The following is a 20,440-nucleotide window of genomic DNA, read 5'->3' as shown; positions in this document are numbered from 1 at the left end:
TACAGTACATTGATCATTAAAACAAACAAACAAAAACAGCAACAAAGGAGCAGAAGGAACTACTAAGTGATACACCATGAGGTATTTTTACATAACGTGCTTTAGATGAAAGAAAATCAGATTTTAGTGGAGAGATAAGATTATGAGGAGAAAAAAATAAGTTACAAAATTCCTATTTTATTCTTAAAATAAACAAAATGTACAATCACAATGCCAATTTCACTCACTGTTGTCAGGTCTGTTTTTCCCTTAAAAAACAAACAAACAAACAAAGCAAACAAACAAACAAAAAGACAACTTATGATCTTTATGAAACGTACCAGCAAAATCTAACAGAGTCTCCATTAGATAAGGTTTCCTGACAAGTGTTCATGAGAAGGAGCTTAACAATAGAAATAAGTAAACTTTACATAAGAGCAGGTACAATTCCTGGATATCATACATGTTGATCATTAAATAATACAAGGGTTTTAATGACAGTTTGTATGCAACATTTTTAAAAAAGATGAACCTTTTGTTTTTTGAGGAAGAACAAAAAAAAACCAAAAAAAAAACCCCAAACGCGAACAGGAGCAGACGATCAGGGTGTCAGTGCTGCGTCGAGGTGTAAACAGTTTTTAAAAGATTTATGAGCAGATTAAATGAATTCCAACAAATGTGCATAGTATTTGGAAAGATGCTATAAAATCACAGCAATCTCAAAGGTTTTTGAATTTGCTTATTTGTGTTACGCTCTAACAGTGAAAGCACTTCTCGTGCTGGGCTGAAGCTGTTGGGGAAATGTGCGCGTGTGAGTCCAGAAGATCCTCTGCAGAGTCTGCGTGCAAGCATTCAATGAAAAGCCTGAAGTCTGATCCTTGGACAGGGCCGTGTTTTTCTCAGCTTTTTCAAATTGGGTTATTATATTACCTACATGCACTCAATATCATACTGTATGAAAGCAAGAAAAGAAATGCACTTTTTTTTTTCAAACAAATGCCAACTGCCTTGTGAGATCAGATTAAAATCCAATATAAATGGCTTGTTTAGCCAAGTGTTATCCATTCTGTGTGTGTGTGTGTGTGTGTTTGTGACTCCAGTGGCGCTATATCTCTACTGAGGACCAAAACCACGAGCCCTGCTGGCAGCCCGCCGCAAGTGCTGCTAGAAATAAAACAAGAAATTAGTGCTTTATGAAACAAACATACACAAGTCTCCCATATTTTTTTGGTTACCAGTTTGCTGCCAGCAGCTGAATCCAATCACCTCGCTGTTTTTCTTTTTCTTCTTCTTTTTTTTGCACTTTCCCCTGAACTTCAACACATTTTAGAATCTCACACGGTAATTTTTAAATTCAGACCTCCGCTCATACCGAGGCCGCAGAGCAATTTTAGATTCAGACCCTCCTTGTTGACATTAGCCAGCAAGGAGGGTAAAAATCAATTTGATAAACCCCCAGATAAAAACTGAAAATAAATAAAAGCCTTAAGGAACATCGGAGTCTCTTTTGTCTCCAACTCTGAGATTTCTGTTTCAACCTCAAAGTCAGAAAGAGAAAAAAAATGCATGCATAAAAAAAAAAAAAAAAAAATACAAACCTGTGTGTGTCGCACACTAAGACAAACTTTTTCAAACCTATCTTTTACATGTGATATGAAAGCTATAATCGACTTGGCATGTTAGGGCTATAATCTCGACCGTGCTTTCAGCCAGGCTGGATATGAAAAAAGAAACGCAGATATAGCAAATCTGTGGGATCAACCGAGGATTCTTCCAGTCCTGAGGAGTTCATGTATCATAAAATAACTGATCCTTAAAGTCTGACCTGCTGCTTTAAAGTGGGCCATTAGGCGCGGTACCCACTGCAATCATCTTTGGGCTAAATGTCAATTCGTGTCTAAATGCACCGTTTCTTATTTGGAAGAGAAAATACTAAGTATCTGTGTGCATGTCAGACTAGACAGAGCAAAGAAATCAAGCAGAATTTCCCCAAACGGATAATTATTTTCCCCCCTTGAAACTCTCTTTAATGGTATGTTGCCAAGAGGCACAATACGAGTTATTGCTCAATAAATACCAAAGGTTTAATTCCGAGCCAAATGTGTGTCAACGCCTAGCGAGGATGTTGGGCTCTGAATGTGTAGAGCAGTTAAACTGAAAGTTACACCAGAAAAAAAAAAAAAAATGTTGCAATACTCTTTGGAAATTACATTTCATATTCAACACGATTTAAATCTTTGGGTGCTACCAAAAAAAAAAAAACAAAAAAAAACCTTTTATTCTCTTAAATTACCTATCAAAAAAAAAAAATCATTTTAACTTAGTCATATAGATGCATCAAAAATATTCAGATTACCTTTCTTTGACTCAAGTTTCAAATACAATACATAATTTATGGCTTTATAAGTTAGAACGAAGAAAACGCCTCAATCTACATCGTTTCACCCACAATATACAAGTTAAATTAATTGGTTTAAAGCAAATTTACTGTCCACACCACTTAAAGTAACATATGTGTTACTCTTATTACTTGCTACTCAGTGCTTAACTTGCATCTTGATATTGTCGTAGTACAAAAAACATGCTCTACAAAAAGCCTTAATGAAATACAAACACTATACAAAAGAGGCAGTCTTTAACAAATATTGTCGAAGCATCCCTTAGCTCGTGGACGAGAATAAAACTGAAATAATGTCTCATCCACTTGGGTCTAGTAAACCAGAAATGTCTTTCTCATTATTGCTTTGAAAATGACTCCCTTTGTAGCGCCTTGGTCTAAACACATTCCAGGAGGACAAGTCCATACAACTCTGGTCTCTTTTTTTTTTATCTCAACCTTAATTTCCAAAAGGTAGAGATAGCTGATGTAAGCTCCAAAATCCCCTTTTCATTCTTAAAAAAAAAAAAAAGGTTTTGTGCTTTCAAACCATGACATCAGTTGACTTCTTATCTGTCTGTCTTCTTCAATATGGCCTCCAGACTGCTTCATCCATGCGGCCTCCGGGGTTGAGTACAGTTGGGGAATTACTGTGGCTCCCGTCGCCATCCACCCCTCCCTCTGTCTGGCTGGGTAGGTTAGGGTTCACCAGAGAGGTGCCCGTGGAGGCGCTAGTGCAAGGCGGGATCATCCGGGACGGCGAGCGGTCCCCACCGGGAACCATGGAGAACTGGTACGTGTTGGAGGACGTCCCGTAGTAGAGATAGGGCGTGCTGCTGGTCTGGAAGGGTCCGCTCTGGCTTTGGGTGGAGCCCGGATACGGAGGGGGAAGGTAGGTGTGGTAGTGGGCGCTGCCCAGCGACATGGCCGAGGTGACGGGCGGGGTGTAGGTGAAGGTGGCCGGGTAGTGCATCCGAGGGCTGGAGAAACGGCTCTCAGTGAGGGAGGAGAGGCTCGGGAACTGGCGCTCAAACTGACCGGGAAACGGGCTCAGGTCAGAAGAACCTACAAGGAAAAGACACAAACACGTCAGGGTTTTCTGACATCAGCTGCATGGATTTATTACGGAACCTAAATAATTACATATCAGCTTGTCAGCTGTGATTGCATTGAACGTGGCTTGCACTACTAAACTATTTAGCACTTTGTCTTGTAAAGTAATTGAATTTAATGAATAAGTCTCTTGAGAAATTAAACAGCAGTAAACTGAATTGTCTATGAACCAATCTGAAGAAGCTAACAGATTTTGCGGGCACGGTTATGGAGAAGGATTTATCTATCAATATTAATAATGATATACGTGTGAATGTCAGTCAGCTTTTTTCATGACAGCATTTGGGTTTCGATAAAGTTACCAAACACATCAAGCACAGTCCCGTGCAAACGTGTTTACACCTTTGCATATTTATGCTTCTGTGAGTGTGTTGGTGCATGTTTGTGTGCATCCGTGCAACTGTTTATGCATGCAAATATGTCTGTGCGTGTGTGTGGGGTGGGATGTGGGGGTGGGGTGGTGGTGGTGGGGGGTGGCTGTGTGTGTGAATACTGTATGCACATAAAAAAAAAAAAAAAAAAGAAAGAAAGAAAGAAACAGCAGTTGGGATGAATCAGGAGCTGCACATGTGGAAACACTTTCAGCAGAAACAGTTTCCATGAGATCCATAATGAGGCAGGGCTGAGCTCTGATGTGGCTCCTCTCCTCGCCTCCCATCGGCTCCAGCGTGTGCATGTATGTATGTGTGTGCGTATGCGTGTGCGCGCGCGAGCGTGTGCAGGGGGGAGCGTGAGCGCTGAGAAGGAGCTGCTCCATCTCACCCTTCGTTCCTCTTTTCACTTCATCCCTTTAAAAAATACCCAAAAACCACTAACTGGCTGCGGCGAGCTTCGCACTGGGCGAAGAGTTTAAGGAGAATAGGAGGTCCCCCCCCCCCCTCCTCTGCGCTCCCTCCCTCTCTCCTGTCTCCCTCTCAGTGGTTTAGTCCAGCCATGGCGCTCTTATCATAAATCACCAGGCGTCTTCTGTGTCACCATGTCTGCTGCGAGAGGACAGGGGGTGGTGGGGAAGAGGAGGGAGGGGAGGTGGGCGCAGTGTTTATGTGCAGGGAGGGATTGCGAAGCCGGGTTTGTCGCAAGCGTCAGATAGCATATGCTGCTAATTAAAGCCTTTAAACTTCCTCTTTCCACGAGATCCGTTTGATTCTAATAGAAATAGTAGGTGATTGTCTCTCTGCCGTGGAGGGGCAGTGTGATCTCAGACATGACCGGCGCTGTTCAATAAACCCCCGCTTTTAACTTTAGGACCTATTTTAGTGCTCAAACAGGGCCCTCTGATGATGGGCCAAATTGAACTTTATCAGCCTAACTGAAACCAGAGTGTAACGCTGTCTAAATATTTGGAGGGATTTTACAAACTCTGGAGCATCACTTCCGAATGAGGTGTTTGACTTGACTGATGAACTTTTGCAACTGCTTCTGAGCAAAATGCAACATTTCGACACACGAGTTGGCCTGTTTAAGGTGCGAGAAGGGCGGGTGGAATGCCAGTACAGCATCCATATCAGCTTCTGCTTGCACTTGTCAGTATGTTCTGCGGCGGGATACTGTTACGGAGCCGCCTGGCGAGGTGTCAACATGATCTCCAGAGATCTGAGAGCCTTAGTCACATCACTTAGGAGGCATTAAGCGCTTGAGGTGTGCAAGTGGGTAAAAGTAAAAAAAAAAAGGGAGGTGAGCATTTTTCGCCCCCTTGTTCGCGCACGCGCTCAGACGTGCACTCGCGACGCTTTGAGAACAAAGCATAATGTTTGTGAGATGAAAGCTGAAGGGAGAGGCCAAACTAATCAAAGCTGACAAGGCAGCTGGCTGGATTTTAAACCCTTTCTAATGCAGAGTCACACGGCTGCGTCGCCTAATCACTCACCCTTGCTCGGGGCACACGCAAGCACGCACGCACACACTCACACACACACACACAGAGGAGGGTGTAGTATGTTAGCACAAGGAAACAGAAAGAAAAAGTGTAGAAAAAACTCTTATGGCAGTGAGTCAAACAGGTGTACGGGGGAGAAACTCGTCCGGCGGCTTGTAGGGATTTTAAAGGAGCTTTTACACTGGGGGAAAAAACAGGGACAAATTGGAACACAGATGCTGCCGTTACAGCAAACAGACTGGCTAATGCAATTACCCAGAATGCCTTGTGAGAGTGGCACATTGCTGTAAAGACACTTTATTTGTCAGTCACGAGCCTGTTATTATCCCTGGGCCTGTTATTACCCATACTCTTCTGGGATCAAAGGCTCTGAGCCTGGAAAAAGGAAACAATAGTTTTTTTTTCCCCTCGACTGTTTGAAAAACACCATCCAAAGCGTTCTCTGGAGAGACGGTCGGACAACATGCCTCATTCCTCACGTTCGGCTGAGAATGAGCTTGCTTTGCTGAATTATTCTCTCTTAAACAGTAACTGGTAGTGTTTTTTTCCCTCTTTGTATATGTTTCTGCTTTTGACAGAGTGTGAAATTGTGTGTGTGTGCGCGTATATGCCCCCCCCCCCCCCCTCTCCTTGTAAGAAAATGCTGCAAAGTTGTTGTAAAATGTTGTAAACTAAATTACTTGCAGCAGATTAAATGACCCTGACAGTACCTGGCAATCGTCTAGGCACGTCACTGATGGCAGGCAGACCTGTGCCTCGGCTGGAGGAGAGGGGGGTGGTGGAGTGGACCGAGGGGGACGCCATGGGACTCAGGTAGGACGGATACGTCTGTTCATACGACCAGGGAGGAGAGGACTGGGACTGACGAGGGTCTGAAGGGAAGGCGAGAGAGGAAGAGAGAAATGGAAGTGAGGAAAAACGCAGCACAGAAAGACGTATAAAGAGAAAACAGGGAAAGAAAGAAAGAATTACCACAGGCCCGAAGGCTTGTTCAAACATTCAGAGTCTTTTTAGGGGGGCAAAGTTTTACAATAACACACAGAGTTGCAGACATGATCTGTGTCTGTGTTTCTCTGCGCTTGTGTTAAGGGTTAGGTATCAGTTGGGCATGTTATGCAACATTTTTATAATAAGAAACTAATGTTTACCTTTAGAGAGAAGATCTTCCTGTTTGCCTTGTAAAACATTGTGCTCGCAGCTGAGGCACAGAGAGCCTCACTGGCTCTCAGCCAGAGTGTAAACACACCAGCAGACAACCACAACACTTTATCATTGTGTTTGTGCGGCAACAAGAAGTCAGAATGGAAGCTGATTGAGATAAAGTATAAGTGTGCGCGTTTACATACGTGTGTGACAAAACTAATCTATTTGATTGTTCACTTTTCACTTTTAAGCAATTATTACTGTTACTGTCAGATCGTGACAGGTGAAGAGGCGTGTCAGACAAAAAACAAACCTCCAGGATCATCCACTTATCAATCAAGCAGCACTTCGTTGCCAGTTTGCTCACATGGTATGTTCAAACCAGTGTGTAATCACTTGCTCAGTGCACTGCTACGCTGTGAAACCGTGCCTCAAACGATCCACTGAGTCGCAACACAAAACCGTGCCAGAAATTAACTAAGAGCTATATGACGGCGTGTGACGTGCCTCCAGAGATTCGGGTGATCGGGTAGCAGCCATCCCGAACCATGAGAGATGGTGTTACCTTCTGAGACGTAGACTGATGGAGTGATGCGGTACAGAAAGACAGATGACTCAGAAGCACTGCGCCTGACGTTCTGTGGCTCAACCACCGGTCACGTCAGGTTGTGACTGAGGCTCCAGTTGGGGTTTAATATTTCACCTTACTTACAGTTAATACCGCTCGGTTTGTGACTCAGCCTGCCTGCTCGTTCAGTGATACACTGTCCAGAGAGTGTATGTGTGTGTGTGTGTGTGTGTGTGTGTGTGTGGTGCATATTGGACACGTGCCTATTTATTGCGTCAACTCCGTGTTATAGTTTCAGTCAGTCTGGCTGCGAAATGCATCATGAAAAACACCAAATATTTCAAATGCCCACTAACTCCTTTAAACCTTCTTATCCTTGAATATGTGCAAAGTTCATATCGAGTGTGTCTGTGTGATGGTTTCCATCAGAGAAAAAAAGTCTTCACACGTTTTTTTTTTTTTTTTTTTTAAATACTCGACTCAATTTCGAAAGATGACATCACAGTATGCTCATACCTTTGGATGGTAAGGTTTCATTGGTCAGCACAACAAGGTTTTTGGTATCATTTTCAGGTATGACACCATCCTAGATTGCACATGCGTTTGGAAAAGACTTTTAACATCCAACGCCTGGGAAGCTTGGGCATCAGCAAAGTTTTATATCTGAAACTTCTGACAAGAAACTATATAATCCCAGAGGTTGAAGTTCAGATGAAGAACAGCAAGCTAAGAGATTCTGTGCATGGACACCAACGCCTGGTTTCTGCATCAACACCAGGAGCTTGGTATAAGCTGTCCTTGGCAGCTCACCTGTTATCTGCGTCTGCCCCTGTGGGTTGAAGGAGTTGGCCGCCGTGTTCAGTGCTGGCCGTGGGGCTTGCGTTGGAACCGTGACCCTCACCCTCATCCTCTCTAGCTCACTGAGGCGGTCGGAGAACAGACCAGTTTTGGGAGGATCCTCGAGCTTTTGACGATGCCCTGCAGACACAGAAACAAAAACACACACACACACAAACACACACAGTTATATTGACAGGACACAGGCTGTAATGGAACACACATTTTATTTAATCAGTGATTTTTACTGCTGTGATGTTGCATGCAAAGCATATTTTTATCCTTGTAAGATGAAACGCTCCGCCGGCATTTAGCTTTTTGGTTGTTTGCTGCTCTCTTGGCATGTCAGTAATCCTGTATAATGCACAACTTTAAAGGCTCAGTTCTCCTGTGTCAGTGCATTACTTGGTAAACACAGTTTGTGCTGTGAGGAGGTGCAGGGGCTCTTGAGAATGGTACCCTACACTCTGATAATTAACAAAGTCTTAGGTAAATACCTTGCAGAGTAAAAGTGAGATGCGCTGAGAGGGAAAAACTGCATGTATGTTCATTTTTAACCTGAGGCTTCTTCCTCTGTTAAACACAGGCTCTCACGCCATTGCCCCATTATCCCCACAGGAGTCATAACCTATGCCAAATATATTATGCCCTTTCTCTTCCTGCATTCCTTTGCCAATAATTTTACACCCTTTATATCCCTGATTCTATTCTCATCACTCTCTCAGGCTGGTAACTCTACACTCCTCCAACATACAAATACAGCACATGCACACTGCTAACACATACGTACAATTTAGGCTGTGCACACAAATACAAGGTGATGTACTGTCTGAGCCTGTCTTAGCAGTCCTTTTGACGTTATAGTGGGAACCAATGCAAAACCTGCCCAGGGCCCCAGGTGTAGACTATAGTTTAGTAAAGGTGGGGTAGAAAGAGAGGCCTGTACACACACACACACACACACACACACACACACACAGTTCTTTTTAACACTGACACGGTCCTGTGTCAGTGCGTCTGTCTGGTCTTGCACTAGTTCCCCTGTAAAGGCGGTAAAGTAAATATCAAACAGAGGAGAGTAGAAACTCCTGCTGTGCTTGGCAGGGCTCCAGCTGGCTCAGGCAGAAACAGCGAGCTACTTCAGAATCCTGCCTAACCTGACTGCTGCCTGAGCTGGGAACAAAGGCCTGGCAATGCTCTTATAACACTGGGTGGGTGCAGAGGAGAGGGTGAACAAAAAGAGCTTTAAAAGAAATCATCATCTGTGTCACTAAGGCATCATTAGAAAGATCAAAGATAACAAAGAACTGCCCCGCAGCCTAACTGTATGTATCGCTGACATCCCAGCTGAGGGGCTTTGTTGCATGTCATATCCATCTTTCTCTTTCTGCTGATTATTTCAAGTCAGCTGAATGAATACAAAATGACAAAAGCCAAAAATTCTTCTCAAAAACGCCCACAACAGCCAAAGATTTTTCCACTACTGCAACAAAGCATTATTTCAGCCCCAGTTATGCTGTTACAAACCATGTGACTCTCTCACAACAAATTAATTTACTCTGGAACAACTGTTTGGAACTTTAATAACAAACACTACTGCAATGAAATCAGACTTGAGAATGGCGGCAGTGAAAAAGGCAGCCAGTGACAGTCAGACAGACCATGATTTTTATTACAGTGACGTTACCGGACTGGCATCATCCAGCTCAAAATAAATAGACAATCTCATCATCGGTCTCCTCTAGTTGCTCTGGAAAGGAGAATAATATCGGCTACTAAAAGACCTCGGCTTATTGAAGACTTTATAACATAATTCAAGTCCATATTTCATTAATAATATTTCCCCCATCGTTCCTGCAGATAATTTGTGCCTCTCGCTGGCATTCCTCATCTCTCTGCGCAAGCTGTGCCCAGTCAATCATAGCGTTTCCATTTTCAACAGACCCAATTTCTATTCTAAAAAAGCCTCGGGACACAGTGCAGGCTTTGTGCACAGCCTGTTTCCTAGTGATGGGAATAAATAGCAATGGGAGACCAAGGGGGATGATGGGAGACAGAGGGGGACAGGCGCAAGCAGGGAGGCGACGCATAGCGAGGAAGAGACCCTGATGACCAGTAAATTAAGAGCTCTGGGCTGGTCAGGCGACGCAGGCTCTGGGAGGAGTGCTGAATGGTGAAACAGTTAGGGAGAGTTTAGGATTTCAACATATTTGTGGAGGATCCCAAAATACAGACAGATATTTAAGAAGATATTTAATTATACTGACATGTATGACAAGGCAACTTCACTTCTTTTTCAATTTCATGGACTCTCAGCTTCCATCCTGGGCCACCGTAAATGCCAAGAAATCTATGGATGACACTCAGTTTTAAAAGGAAAAATGTACACGGATACACCATGTATTAATGTACTGTTTGTATTTTTTCTCCTATAGGAACGCAGCATGTCAACCACCATATTAAGGTCCAATTTACACTCCAAACAGCCAGACCTCAAGTCCATTAGTTTAGCAGGCCTTGACAGTAAATACAGTTTTTCATGAGTTAATTACACCTTTTAGAGGACAACTGTTGCCAAACACAAGATGTCTCAGCTGTTTTATCGGAACCCTAGCAGGGTGGAGGAATGAGCCGGGGGTATTTAAAGGAGCGGGAAAGGCGGATGATTTCACTGCCGTAGGGAAAGTCCCTCAGATTCCCATCATCCCTGTGAAAACAGCGGAGATTTTCGATAGCGCCTGCCACTTCCCTGCCCAGCCAGCGCCCGGAAACATGGACAGATTCAGACCAGATGTGAACAACTCACACACACACATACACGCAAACAGCAGAAACACATAGAAACACACACATAGGAAAAAAAAAAGGATGTATGGAAACATACTCCTGCATGCGCATTTGTACACAACCGTTACACACTCGTACACACACAAACTAAGATTTAGAATGATTAGATAACACCTCTATAGATAGTATCTCAAATTGCACAGTTGCACACTGATCCTAGAATAGTATTATTTCAGCCGTCCCAGAGAAATAAGTCTGGATCCAGCTCACCCCTGCTGATCTGATAACAGTTAGTAAGAGCAAGTAGACAAACACAATATAAGTCTTCCATAATTAATGGCAGCATTAGATTGAATCTGAGCCTGAGCACAGAGATCTTTGACTAATGGTTAGCTGTTATGTCCTGGCTGAAAGTATCCCTCAAATACTCTATACAGTTCTTTTAGCCAGGCAGTGGTTTGTGTAAGAAATTCACATAGCATAGTGTAGAATTTGCACTTTTAAAAAGCTTCAGTGGTTAAAATGTTTCATATATATATATATATATATATATATATATATATATATATATGAAGCGATAGTCAGATAGCAAAGCTTAACAAAGATAGGAAACTGGTGGAACAGCTGTGGCTTTATGTAGAATTAAAAGAATTCATTTTTTTTTTTTTTACAGATTAAACCAGAAATAATGTAATAATTAGTGAAATTTTGGTTCTGGCAGGTGGATTTTTGTTCTTAGTGGACAGTAACAGCAGTGACGTGCAGTCAGGTGAGGCAGTGCCTCCCCTGTCTTCATGACTAGTAAAATACTAAAATTGATAAGAGAAAATACATTTGACCACTTGACTGTTCTATAAAACCGTTTTCTGAATTATTTCAACACTTTAATGGTCAAAATCGCAGAATTTACGCACTGTATGTTCAAACACGGAAGAAATGCGGGGTGAGGCAGTGCAGTGCTGTGGCTCACCTCTGGTGGCGCTGTGTCACATACAACAAATGAAGCAGGTGGTCGGCGCATGCCCATTGCTGTCTCTCTTTATATCGCCGATATACATGTTTTATTACACGTGCTACACATGCTGATGTTCCACAGTCTGTCTAAGATATTGAATGAAAGTGTGTGACATGTTTGTTCTTTGCAAACGGTCATAAATACACAGGGTGAGGCAGAAAGTACCATGCCACACCAATAGGGGGCAGTGCTGCCCCATCTTCAAATAAAGGTAAGCTAATACATGTTTTTTAAAATGTATTTAAAAAGAGACACCCCCCCCAAAAAAAAAACAAACAAACAAACAAACAAAAAACAGGCTGGTTGTGTTCTGTATCCAATATTTTTGCTTCTCTAAATTAACGTCTCCAAGTTACAGATAGATGTTAGTGGCCAGGTTGTCATTGCGACAGCCCGTGCTATCATTCATCTACTCTTCATCCCATCCTCGGATGTGGATGACTCCATCTCCACTGTCTCGGAGAGTAACTGCCAATGACGAGAGATCCACTCTAAACAGAACCAGCAGATCTGCTCTGCTGCAATGGCAAACTCACCAAGGCGGCAAAGCAGAACAGTCTAAATAGTGGCAAATAAAAACATTTACAGGAAATAATCTTAATCTAAATCTAAATCCAGGGTGCAATCTACTACACAACAAGATTAGAGGAAGTTATGGTTTTTTCCCATGAAAATAATTCAGTAACCACTGTGGTCCTATATACTTTGAAGACTGTTAGAGTAGGCTGCTTATTATTGCTTTCAATGTAACATTTGCAGAATAATTATGAACATATAACCCTGCAACAGGCTGGCAACCAGTACAGGGTGTGCCCTGCTTTTCCCCTTATGACAGATGGGATAGGGTCCAGCCCCCCTGTGACCCTGAAAAGGATAAGCAGAAGAAGATGGATGGATGGATGGATGGATGGATGGATGGATGGATGGATGGATGGATGGATAGATGGATGGATGGATAGAATATTCTCAGTCTCTTGTTTGCCTCTTTAGACACAGGTGATCCATTCAAATGTAACAATACAAACAGTTTAACATGCCAGAATTAAATCACCCTTCCACTTAGCACCATTTGGCCATTTAACCATTTAACTTCAATATTTGAGATGAAACAAGTTCAAATTTGAACAACACAAAATTTAAAAATAGTAAATATTCCACTATGGTAGATTCCTACATGTGAATGACTTGTGAATGATGGTCAGGTTAGGACCGATGTTTTTATACAGGAGCTTAGCTGCTAGCCTATCACAGCAGCAACTCCATTATTGGCAAAGCCATCAACACATGTGCTTCAGAGATACCTTCGTTACTGTGGCAGACAGCAGCCCCACCACAATTCATCAAGTCAAAAGAAGCTGCAGAACACACCATTGTGAGGAATTCTGATGTCAGCGATCAGGTGAGTTGACACACTGTGGGAGTATTTCTAGGGTGTTTCTCTGAGTCTCCTGAAACCCTGAATCCAACTCAATTCTCCTTTATTTAGTTAATGGTATTTTCAAACAGTGGTGCTTTTTGGCTTAATAAAAACTTGAAACTGAACCGATCCGAGTCATTCCCCAACACTGTTTTCTGCACTGTCACTGGATTGCTGGGAGTCAAAGTCAGCTCCTAATTTGAACTTTGTTTGCACTGCAGACTGTTTCAAGGTGCAACACTTAAAAAAAAACCAAAAAAAAAACAGAGATGGGAATAACATTTGATCATCATCACTCCCGGGGGGAATCCTCCCATCCTCCCATGCAAGTCGCACTCTGTTGTTAATCTATGGGAAATCTGTGAGCAGGAGCTGGAAAATAAAAGGCTGCATGTGACTCAGGTATGAGTCTGCCATGAGCTGACGTTATTGCACAACCCTCTGAAAAACTTGCTAGCACTGTTTAAAGGGACTGATAAGCATAGAGGCATACAATTTCAATGGACTGGACAATTTGAAGAGGTCCTAAATTGCCATCATTACTCCTGGATATAACCTATGCCTGAGGGTGGAATCGACTGTCATCGCCTATCAAGAAGCATATTTTTAGAATGCTGATCTGTTCATTTAAAGATCCTCCTCCTCCTCGAACATATCAAGTTTCAAGTATCACCATATGCACATCGGTGGGAAACTCTCCTGCCTGCAGCCCGACCAAATAACATCTGAGGAAAATGCAGAGCAACAGAAAATCCTGAATAAATGGAATAATTTATATATTCGGTGTCGCATAGTGCCCTCTAAGCCCTTCAGTCTGGTTTATGATCACCAGGAGAGCCTGGATGAATGTATCACTGGGGCTGATTCACAACCCCCCACCCCCACCCCCATGCTCATGGAGCCTGGGTTGAATCAGCCAGTCTGTGTTTGTGTGTGTCAGTCATCTCACGGTGGAACAGTAAAGTGGATGAATGAATACACTGGTTCCATATTTCACTTTTTTATTTGGAGCTTTCACAGTGGCCATGTTGTTTTTGTGAGTGGTCAGAAACAATGAATTATTTCAGGTTGCAATCTGAAGCTGGCAGAGCGTGGCTGAGTGGGTGACAGCCAAACGCCCGTCTACCATGGGGGTACGGTATAAGGAGAAGAGAAAAAGAAGAGAGAAGAGAATAAAAACAGAACTGAGGGGGGGAATGGGGAAAAGACGAAGAGGTGAAAAAAAGAGAAGCGAGAGGAGGTGTAGGAGACGAGGCAGCGAGCAGAGGAGCGAAGGAGAAGGGAGAGAAGGATAGGGGGAGCCAGGCTGTCGTGGAGCGCTGCCAGCCGTCTGTGTGGTCCAGGCGTTCCAGCCTGGAGGAAGCTAGCCAGGCAAGGGAAGGGCACACACACACACACACACACACACACACACACACACACACACACACACACACACACACACACACACATTCACACACACACAATTCCCAAAGGCGATACATTTATTGAATGCAAACACACTTTATACACATTTGTACAATACTGTACAAAGTTTAAAGAGCACCAGCACACACACACACACACACACACAGTTTAGCTTATGTGTGGCTTTCAGACAGGCTCCCTCTGCACCTCTCTGCTCACATTAAAGTGTTTTGATTCAGAACAGGGGAGAACAAATCCATCTGAGATGTTTTTTTGTCGCATCTCGTGGCCAACCAAATCCAGACTTTGTCTCTTTATCTTTATATCTCCTCATGATTCACTTTCTGCCTCCCTTTCTCACTCTTTATTCTTCTGTTTTCCTCTTTGTCTCTCCCTCCCACTGGATTATTTTGTTCTTTAGACGCCTTGGCACATCTTCAAGGGACTTCATAAGACATTCAAGTGACTGGCTGCCTCTGGAAAAGCCTGAAGTAGTTTTTCTTTTACCCCCCCCCCCCCCATACACACACACACACACACACACTATTCTGTCCTACCCTCTTTTCATTGCTTTTTCTTTTTTTCCTCCTGATGTTTGGATTACTTGTATTTGTTCAGCTACCATTGTAAAAGCTGTTTCAAGTGTGGCAGCAGCCGATAGGTGAATCTTCTGAAATCCTCTTTAATTACTTGGATGATGAACAGAAGAATTCTCTGTTTTTGGACAGGCTGCTCAAGCCAGTCACTGACAGGGCACGGTAATCCAGACACATAAAGGGCTTCATCCCTGCACATAATTCAAGGAAATTAAATGCTATCTGCCTGACATCATCTAAATTTAACAGTTTAATGTAAAAATGACATCTTTGCATTTAGTCTACAAGCACATGCAATGGCATTTGTAGGAGTGTATGCTGAAAATGTTTGGGGGCTTTTTTGGTATCATCATATCCAGTAATAGTGACTTTTAATAGATTGTAAGTTGGGAACCATTCCTAAAACACTCTTTTTTTTAATAAGGGCGTCGTTCTTTGTATCCAGTTTTTGGTGTCAATTCAGAATCAGTTCTCAATTAAAATAGTATTTTCTCAGTAAAGAGGAAGGTAGGCACTACATTTTGGCTCTTACCCCAGCTGACTCTGTGCCAAACAGGGGTAGGAATCACAGAGAAGCTCATGATACAGCAATAATGCATCAGGCTGCCCACAGGAATCATAGTATCATGATACAGTGATATTCTGGGTTAACTGATACCTATTGCAAAACAGTCGTGATTTTCATGTAACAGAAAAATAAAAAAAATACCACTAAAAATGAATAAGCAGCAATTGCGTGTCAGGGTGTGTCTATGATCACTTTCATTCAGTTTTAATAGTTTAATGTGTCAATTCAATTAATTACAATAAGTTTTTTCTTGCTGTCTGCCATTTTCTCACTGTTTCTTCTTCTTTTCTGCAAATTAAGCATCATTCATTCCATTTACCCTCATTAATTTGATGAGCACCAAAACAAAAAGTCACAAAGTAGTCGAGTTAAGTAAGCGATACTTTTTTTTTTGCTGTGCTGGTCACGTACCACTCCTAGAGCCAAAGTGCTGAGTCAGATTTTTTCCCTTTAGGTGAAATTTAAGCAAAACTTGAGTGAGCTGGTTTTGATGGAGATTTTTACTTGACTAACAGGAAAAAAAAGCAGATTATGTATGAGAGTATCCAGATTTTATTGTCAACATCTCCTAGTTATTCCCAATACAGGTTCGTAACTAAAACTGATGGAACTTTAGCTGCGAGGACTTACCGGCTTTGGAATTCCTTGTCAGAAAAGCCAGCGTTTATTTTCATCTTTTGCTTTCCTTTTTCAAACTGCTATCAGCCACTGCCTATTTTTCTATACATTAGTGTTTTTAATCATTTATTTCATTATATTAACATATGCACATACTGTTGCCTTCAGTTTTGGTCTATGAAGCGCCGTGTAGCTGCAAGTCAAGTTTATTATAGAGTACATAGAAAAGCATAACTCCATATGGAAGTATTGCGTATCTAAGTGTGTGTGTGTGTGTGTGTGTGTGTCTGTGTATTGCAAGAGTTTGGCTTGGCAGACAGGTCTCCTGAACCACTAATATTGTCTGCAGGCTTGTAAGTACCATGGCTTCTTCACCAGACTTGTTAACACCCTGACCAAACCCGAACCAAAACACGACCCAGTCCCCATGCCCCATGTTTCAAACGCCACAGAGCAGAGACGGGCCTGACGGCTAACCTCCACTGCTGACACACACACACACACACACACACACACACACACACACACACACACACACACACACACAGTTATGAGAAATAACCACCGTATTACGCCACAGCAAGACACAGTATGTGTAATGCCACAATGGTTTTTGTCACCTTCTGTGTTTGTCTGTCATCAATTAACTATAATGAGAATAGTGGGTTTGGACAGAAAGCCTTGTATATTGTGTTATTACGGCTCGGCTATTATCACTCAGGAAGTTTGTCTCAGCTGGCCACAGCCCCCGTCAGGAGCAGCTGAAAGGAGACAGAACCACCTATAAAAGCATATTGGTTTAAACAACCACTCCCTGTCTATTAGCTCAAAATGACATTTAATGAGGCCTATTAGCTCTGCTCCAAATCAGCGCTGTGGCTACACTAGACTAATGACACCAATAACACACACTCTGCAAACCATGTCATGTGGGGGCACACCAGCAGACACACGGGCACTGCAAGACACGCACACATGCACGTGAGCAAACAGACACGCACATCTGCATGCAAGAACACACACAGGCGTGTATATATACACACACTCGATGAGTCGTCGCTGCAGTGGCAAACCACAGGTTAACCAAGAGCTGTCAAGCGATTAAGCACAATGCGAGCCACAAAAACCAAGTTAGCCTCCCGCTAATAACACAGTGGCCAGAGAGACCTGACTAACCACTTACCATACACGCGTGCACACACACACACACACACACACACACACACTATAAACTTCTGAGGAAAATTATACCGCAGATCTTAAAACTTGGTCCTCGCTGATTTTCGTCACTGACCACACAATTAATTAACTAAAGCTCAGGTCCACAGTTCAGAGATGTGAGCCTTACTGAGTCATGGGTGGTCTGATTGATATTAGATGAGGGACCGCTGGGGAAATGACATCCCTCAGGAAGACTCATATGGCTACCATAAGGAGCATCAAACAAGCTAACACAACAAAATCTCCTTCCTGATGGGAGACACCCACAACCAGGCAAGCCATTACAGTTAAAAAACAATCAACAGAAGCATAAAGAATATTTAGCTTTCATGTCAGTAACCAGCACACAGTGAAATCTACTGCTACTGTCAACTTATTTTCCAGGAAAAACACAGTGTTTTCAAAGAGGAGTGGCCACAGAGGGCCAGTGTGTGTCAACTTTAAGATAGCCTACTGTTCCTTCTCTGAGTGGAACCCTCCCCGGTGGGGCCCGGCTATACCACAGGCCTCCTAATTACCCACTCGTTTAACACAAAATAGAGCCGTAATGGCCAACAAAGCTCCCCCTCCCACGTCTCAATGAAGCGTTCACAGATAGAATCACAGTTCTGGAGACAGTCACTGCTCTCAGCTCAGAGTCTCTGTACTGAAAACCTGGAGGAGGGGGAGGCTGTGTGGAGAGGGCACATGTGTGTTTTGCCACCCTCCGACCTCGGCTTAATGACCCCTGAGAGGGAGACGTGTTCTGGCTGTAGTTTCTGAGTAAATTATACCACCACTGTAATTCTGACCACTTAGCAGCAAAGGGAAGAAGTTCAGGGGTTATGTATGATGACATAGTCTTTATTGCATAAATTACTGCCCTGAGACTGAAGCTGGAACATGAAAACTTTAAGCCTTGTTTTCTTTAAGAGTGAAGTCTCTTCACCGTGCCAGAATACTCTCACCTGATCAGGTCTCCAGTTTAGAGACTCACTTCTCATGCGTTCAGGTTTCTGGACGCAAACCTAAGACGGCAGCTTTGTTGAGACCATACCGAGCTTTTTCTAAACAAATTCACTTCCGAGTCCCATCTGCTCGCCACCAAATAACAGGACTTGTTTGAAAGTCATCTGAGGAGGGGGGGGGGACAGCAGATGCACAGGAAATGCTTTTGATCAAACAAGATGGCTCGAGAGCGAGAACGGATGGTGGGGAAAAGTGGGCGTGAGCGCGAGTACATGTGCGTTTGAGGACAAGCATATGCCTTTGTTTCAGGGTGCATGTTGATCAGCGCTGAATGTCGAGTGTGTGAGGCATTTTTTGGCACCACAGGCAGGTTTCCTACAAGGGAGACTGATGGTGGTACTAATCCTACTGTCTCCTGGCTCCTCTGTGTCTCTGTGTGTCCTGGTGCCATATGTGACAGGCCAGGCGGGCGGGTTGTTTGTGATGTGATATTGTTCATTGAGACGCCATGAGATGAGAATATGCTTTTTTTTTTATGAATAGGGAGGAGGGATGTGGAAACAGCTGCATGCCAGACCAGTTGGCACTGTTGGCTATAGTAAAGTTTTTTTTTTTCCCTCCTCAGTTGTTTTTATATGGCCCATTAAAATGAGCTGATGCTAGCACTCTGCTACCCCATGTACCCTCTCAGGAATATGCTGCCTCACATTTTTATTTCTCTTCTGTCTCTCAAACTGTCACAAGGGAGATCGGACTGCTTCACGAGAAGCCATCTTTAATTAATACACCGTTAATTGCTAATTAACACAATGGAGAATTTTTCCTGTAAAACCTTTTTAGTTAATTTCCTCATTTTAATAGTGTGCCATCAGTTTAGCTTCGTATTCGCCTCCGTTTGCTGGCTGGGCAGTGAGATACACCCACAGCTGAGTTAAAGCAGCACGCCACCAATTTTGCACATCAAGTTTAAGTGAACAACTCAATCTTTAAAATAGTTGGCAAGTATTTTCCACAGTTAGCCTCCCGATAATATCACATATCTGAGCTAAAATCTGATCCCACAGGTGGACATGCGAGATTTATTCCACTGAAAAAATACTAATGGAAATGCAGGATCCCATAATTAAGAGCTGGATGCAGCTTGGGGACTGACAAGAAGGATACTTTGGCCACTGTTGCTTCCTCTTAATTCCGTGACTCCTCCATTTATTAAAAGTACAATACTAACTTGCTGGTGTACCCCTTTAAAGGCAAATTAATATGATGCTTCCTTTGTGTACAAACATATTTGCATATTGTGCTGCTTGTGCGTGCATTGGTACTCACTCCTGGGCTCACGAGGTCCATCCACGGTGACCTTTATGGCTCGGTGGTAAGTAGCCACTTGTGGCGGGTTGGTGAATACTGTGATTGTCAGAGTGAAGCTCTTGCCTGTAGTGACATCAAGCAACATCAAATGACAATTGAGACAATGGCTAGTATTCATCTCTAAAACATCCCCAAGTCACAAGTGTGGTTGTGATCACATAATAGCCAATACAAACTGGGAAAAATCGACTTAGAGAGGATTAACAACAGACAACATTGGCTGGGCTGTTTGTGAGGGTCTATTTAGGTCCTTTGGCAGAGTCTAAATGGAAGACTGACTGCAGGAGCCAGTATCGTGTATTCCAGAATTTCTAATGCACTGTGAGTGGGCGAGAGGCATTTTAATAGTCACTTCCTTTCTCGATAATCCCCAGCAGTTGCTGCCTTGGGGTTGAGTGTTTGTCTGTGCAAGTGTATGCGTCCCTATGTGCATGCATGAGGAATGCTATGAATCAGAGTCCAACAGTCAAGTCAGCAGCAACACTAATATCTGAGGCATGCAGACGCAGTGAGTAACCATGGCTACACATGGGAACAGGAAGTGGGGGTAGCAACTCATCTGAGCCCCCGTCCATTTATCCATATACCTGTGTGCCATCCCC

General features: G+C 43.1%; 1 protein-coding gene across 2 annotated transcripts in view; it reads right to left on the bottom strand.

The window, feature by feature from the left end:
- Positions 1-2,284: 2,284 nt before the first annotated feature.
- runx2b (RUNX family transcription factor 2b) overlaps positions 2,285-20,440 on the bottom strand; it is a 40,238-nt gene continuing 22,082 nt past the window's right edge. For both annotated transcript variants that reach the window (XM_030721285.1, XM_030721286.1), the window contains 4 exons: positions 19,797-19,901; positions 7,867-8,034; positions 6,056-6,217; positions 2,285-3,421 (listed from right to left, as the gene is read on the bottom strand). In XM_030721285.1, the coding sequence (XP_030577145.1) occupies positions 2,943-3,421; positions 6,056-6,217; positions 7,867-8,034; positions 19,797-19,901 (914 nt within the window). In that variant the 3' untranslated portion in view covers positions 2,285-2,942. The remainder of the gene's footprint in view (positions 3,422-6,055; positions 6,218-7,866; positions 8,035-19,796; positions 19,902-20,440) is intronic.

Source organism: Archocentrus centrarchus, chromosome 24, assembly GCF_007364275.1.
Source record: "Archocentrus centrarchus isolate MPI-CPG fArcCen1 chromosome 24, fArcCen1, whole genome shotgun sequence".
In the NCBI taxonomy this organism is placed as follows: Eukaryota; Metazoa; Chordata; class Actinopteri; order Cichliformes; family Cichlidae; genus Archocentrus; species Archocentrus centrarchus.
This window is presented reverse-complemented; position numbering and strand designations above follow the sequence as displayed.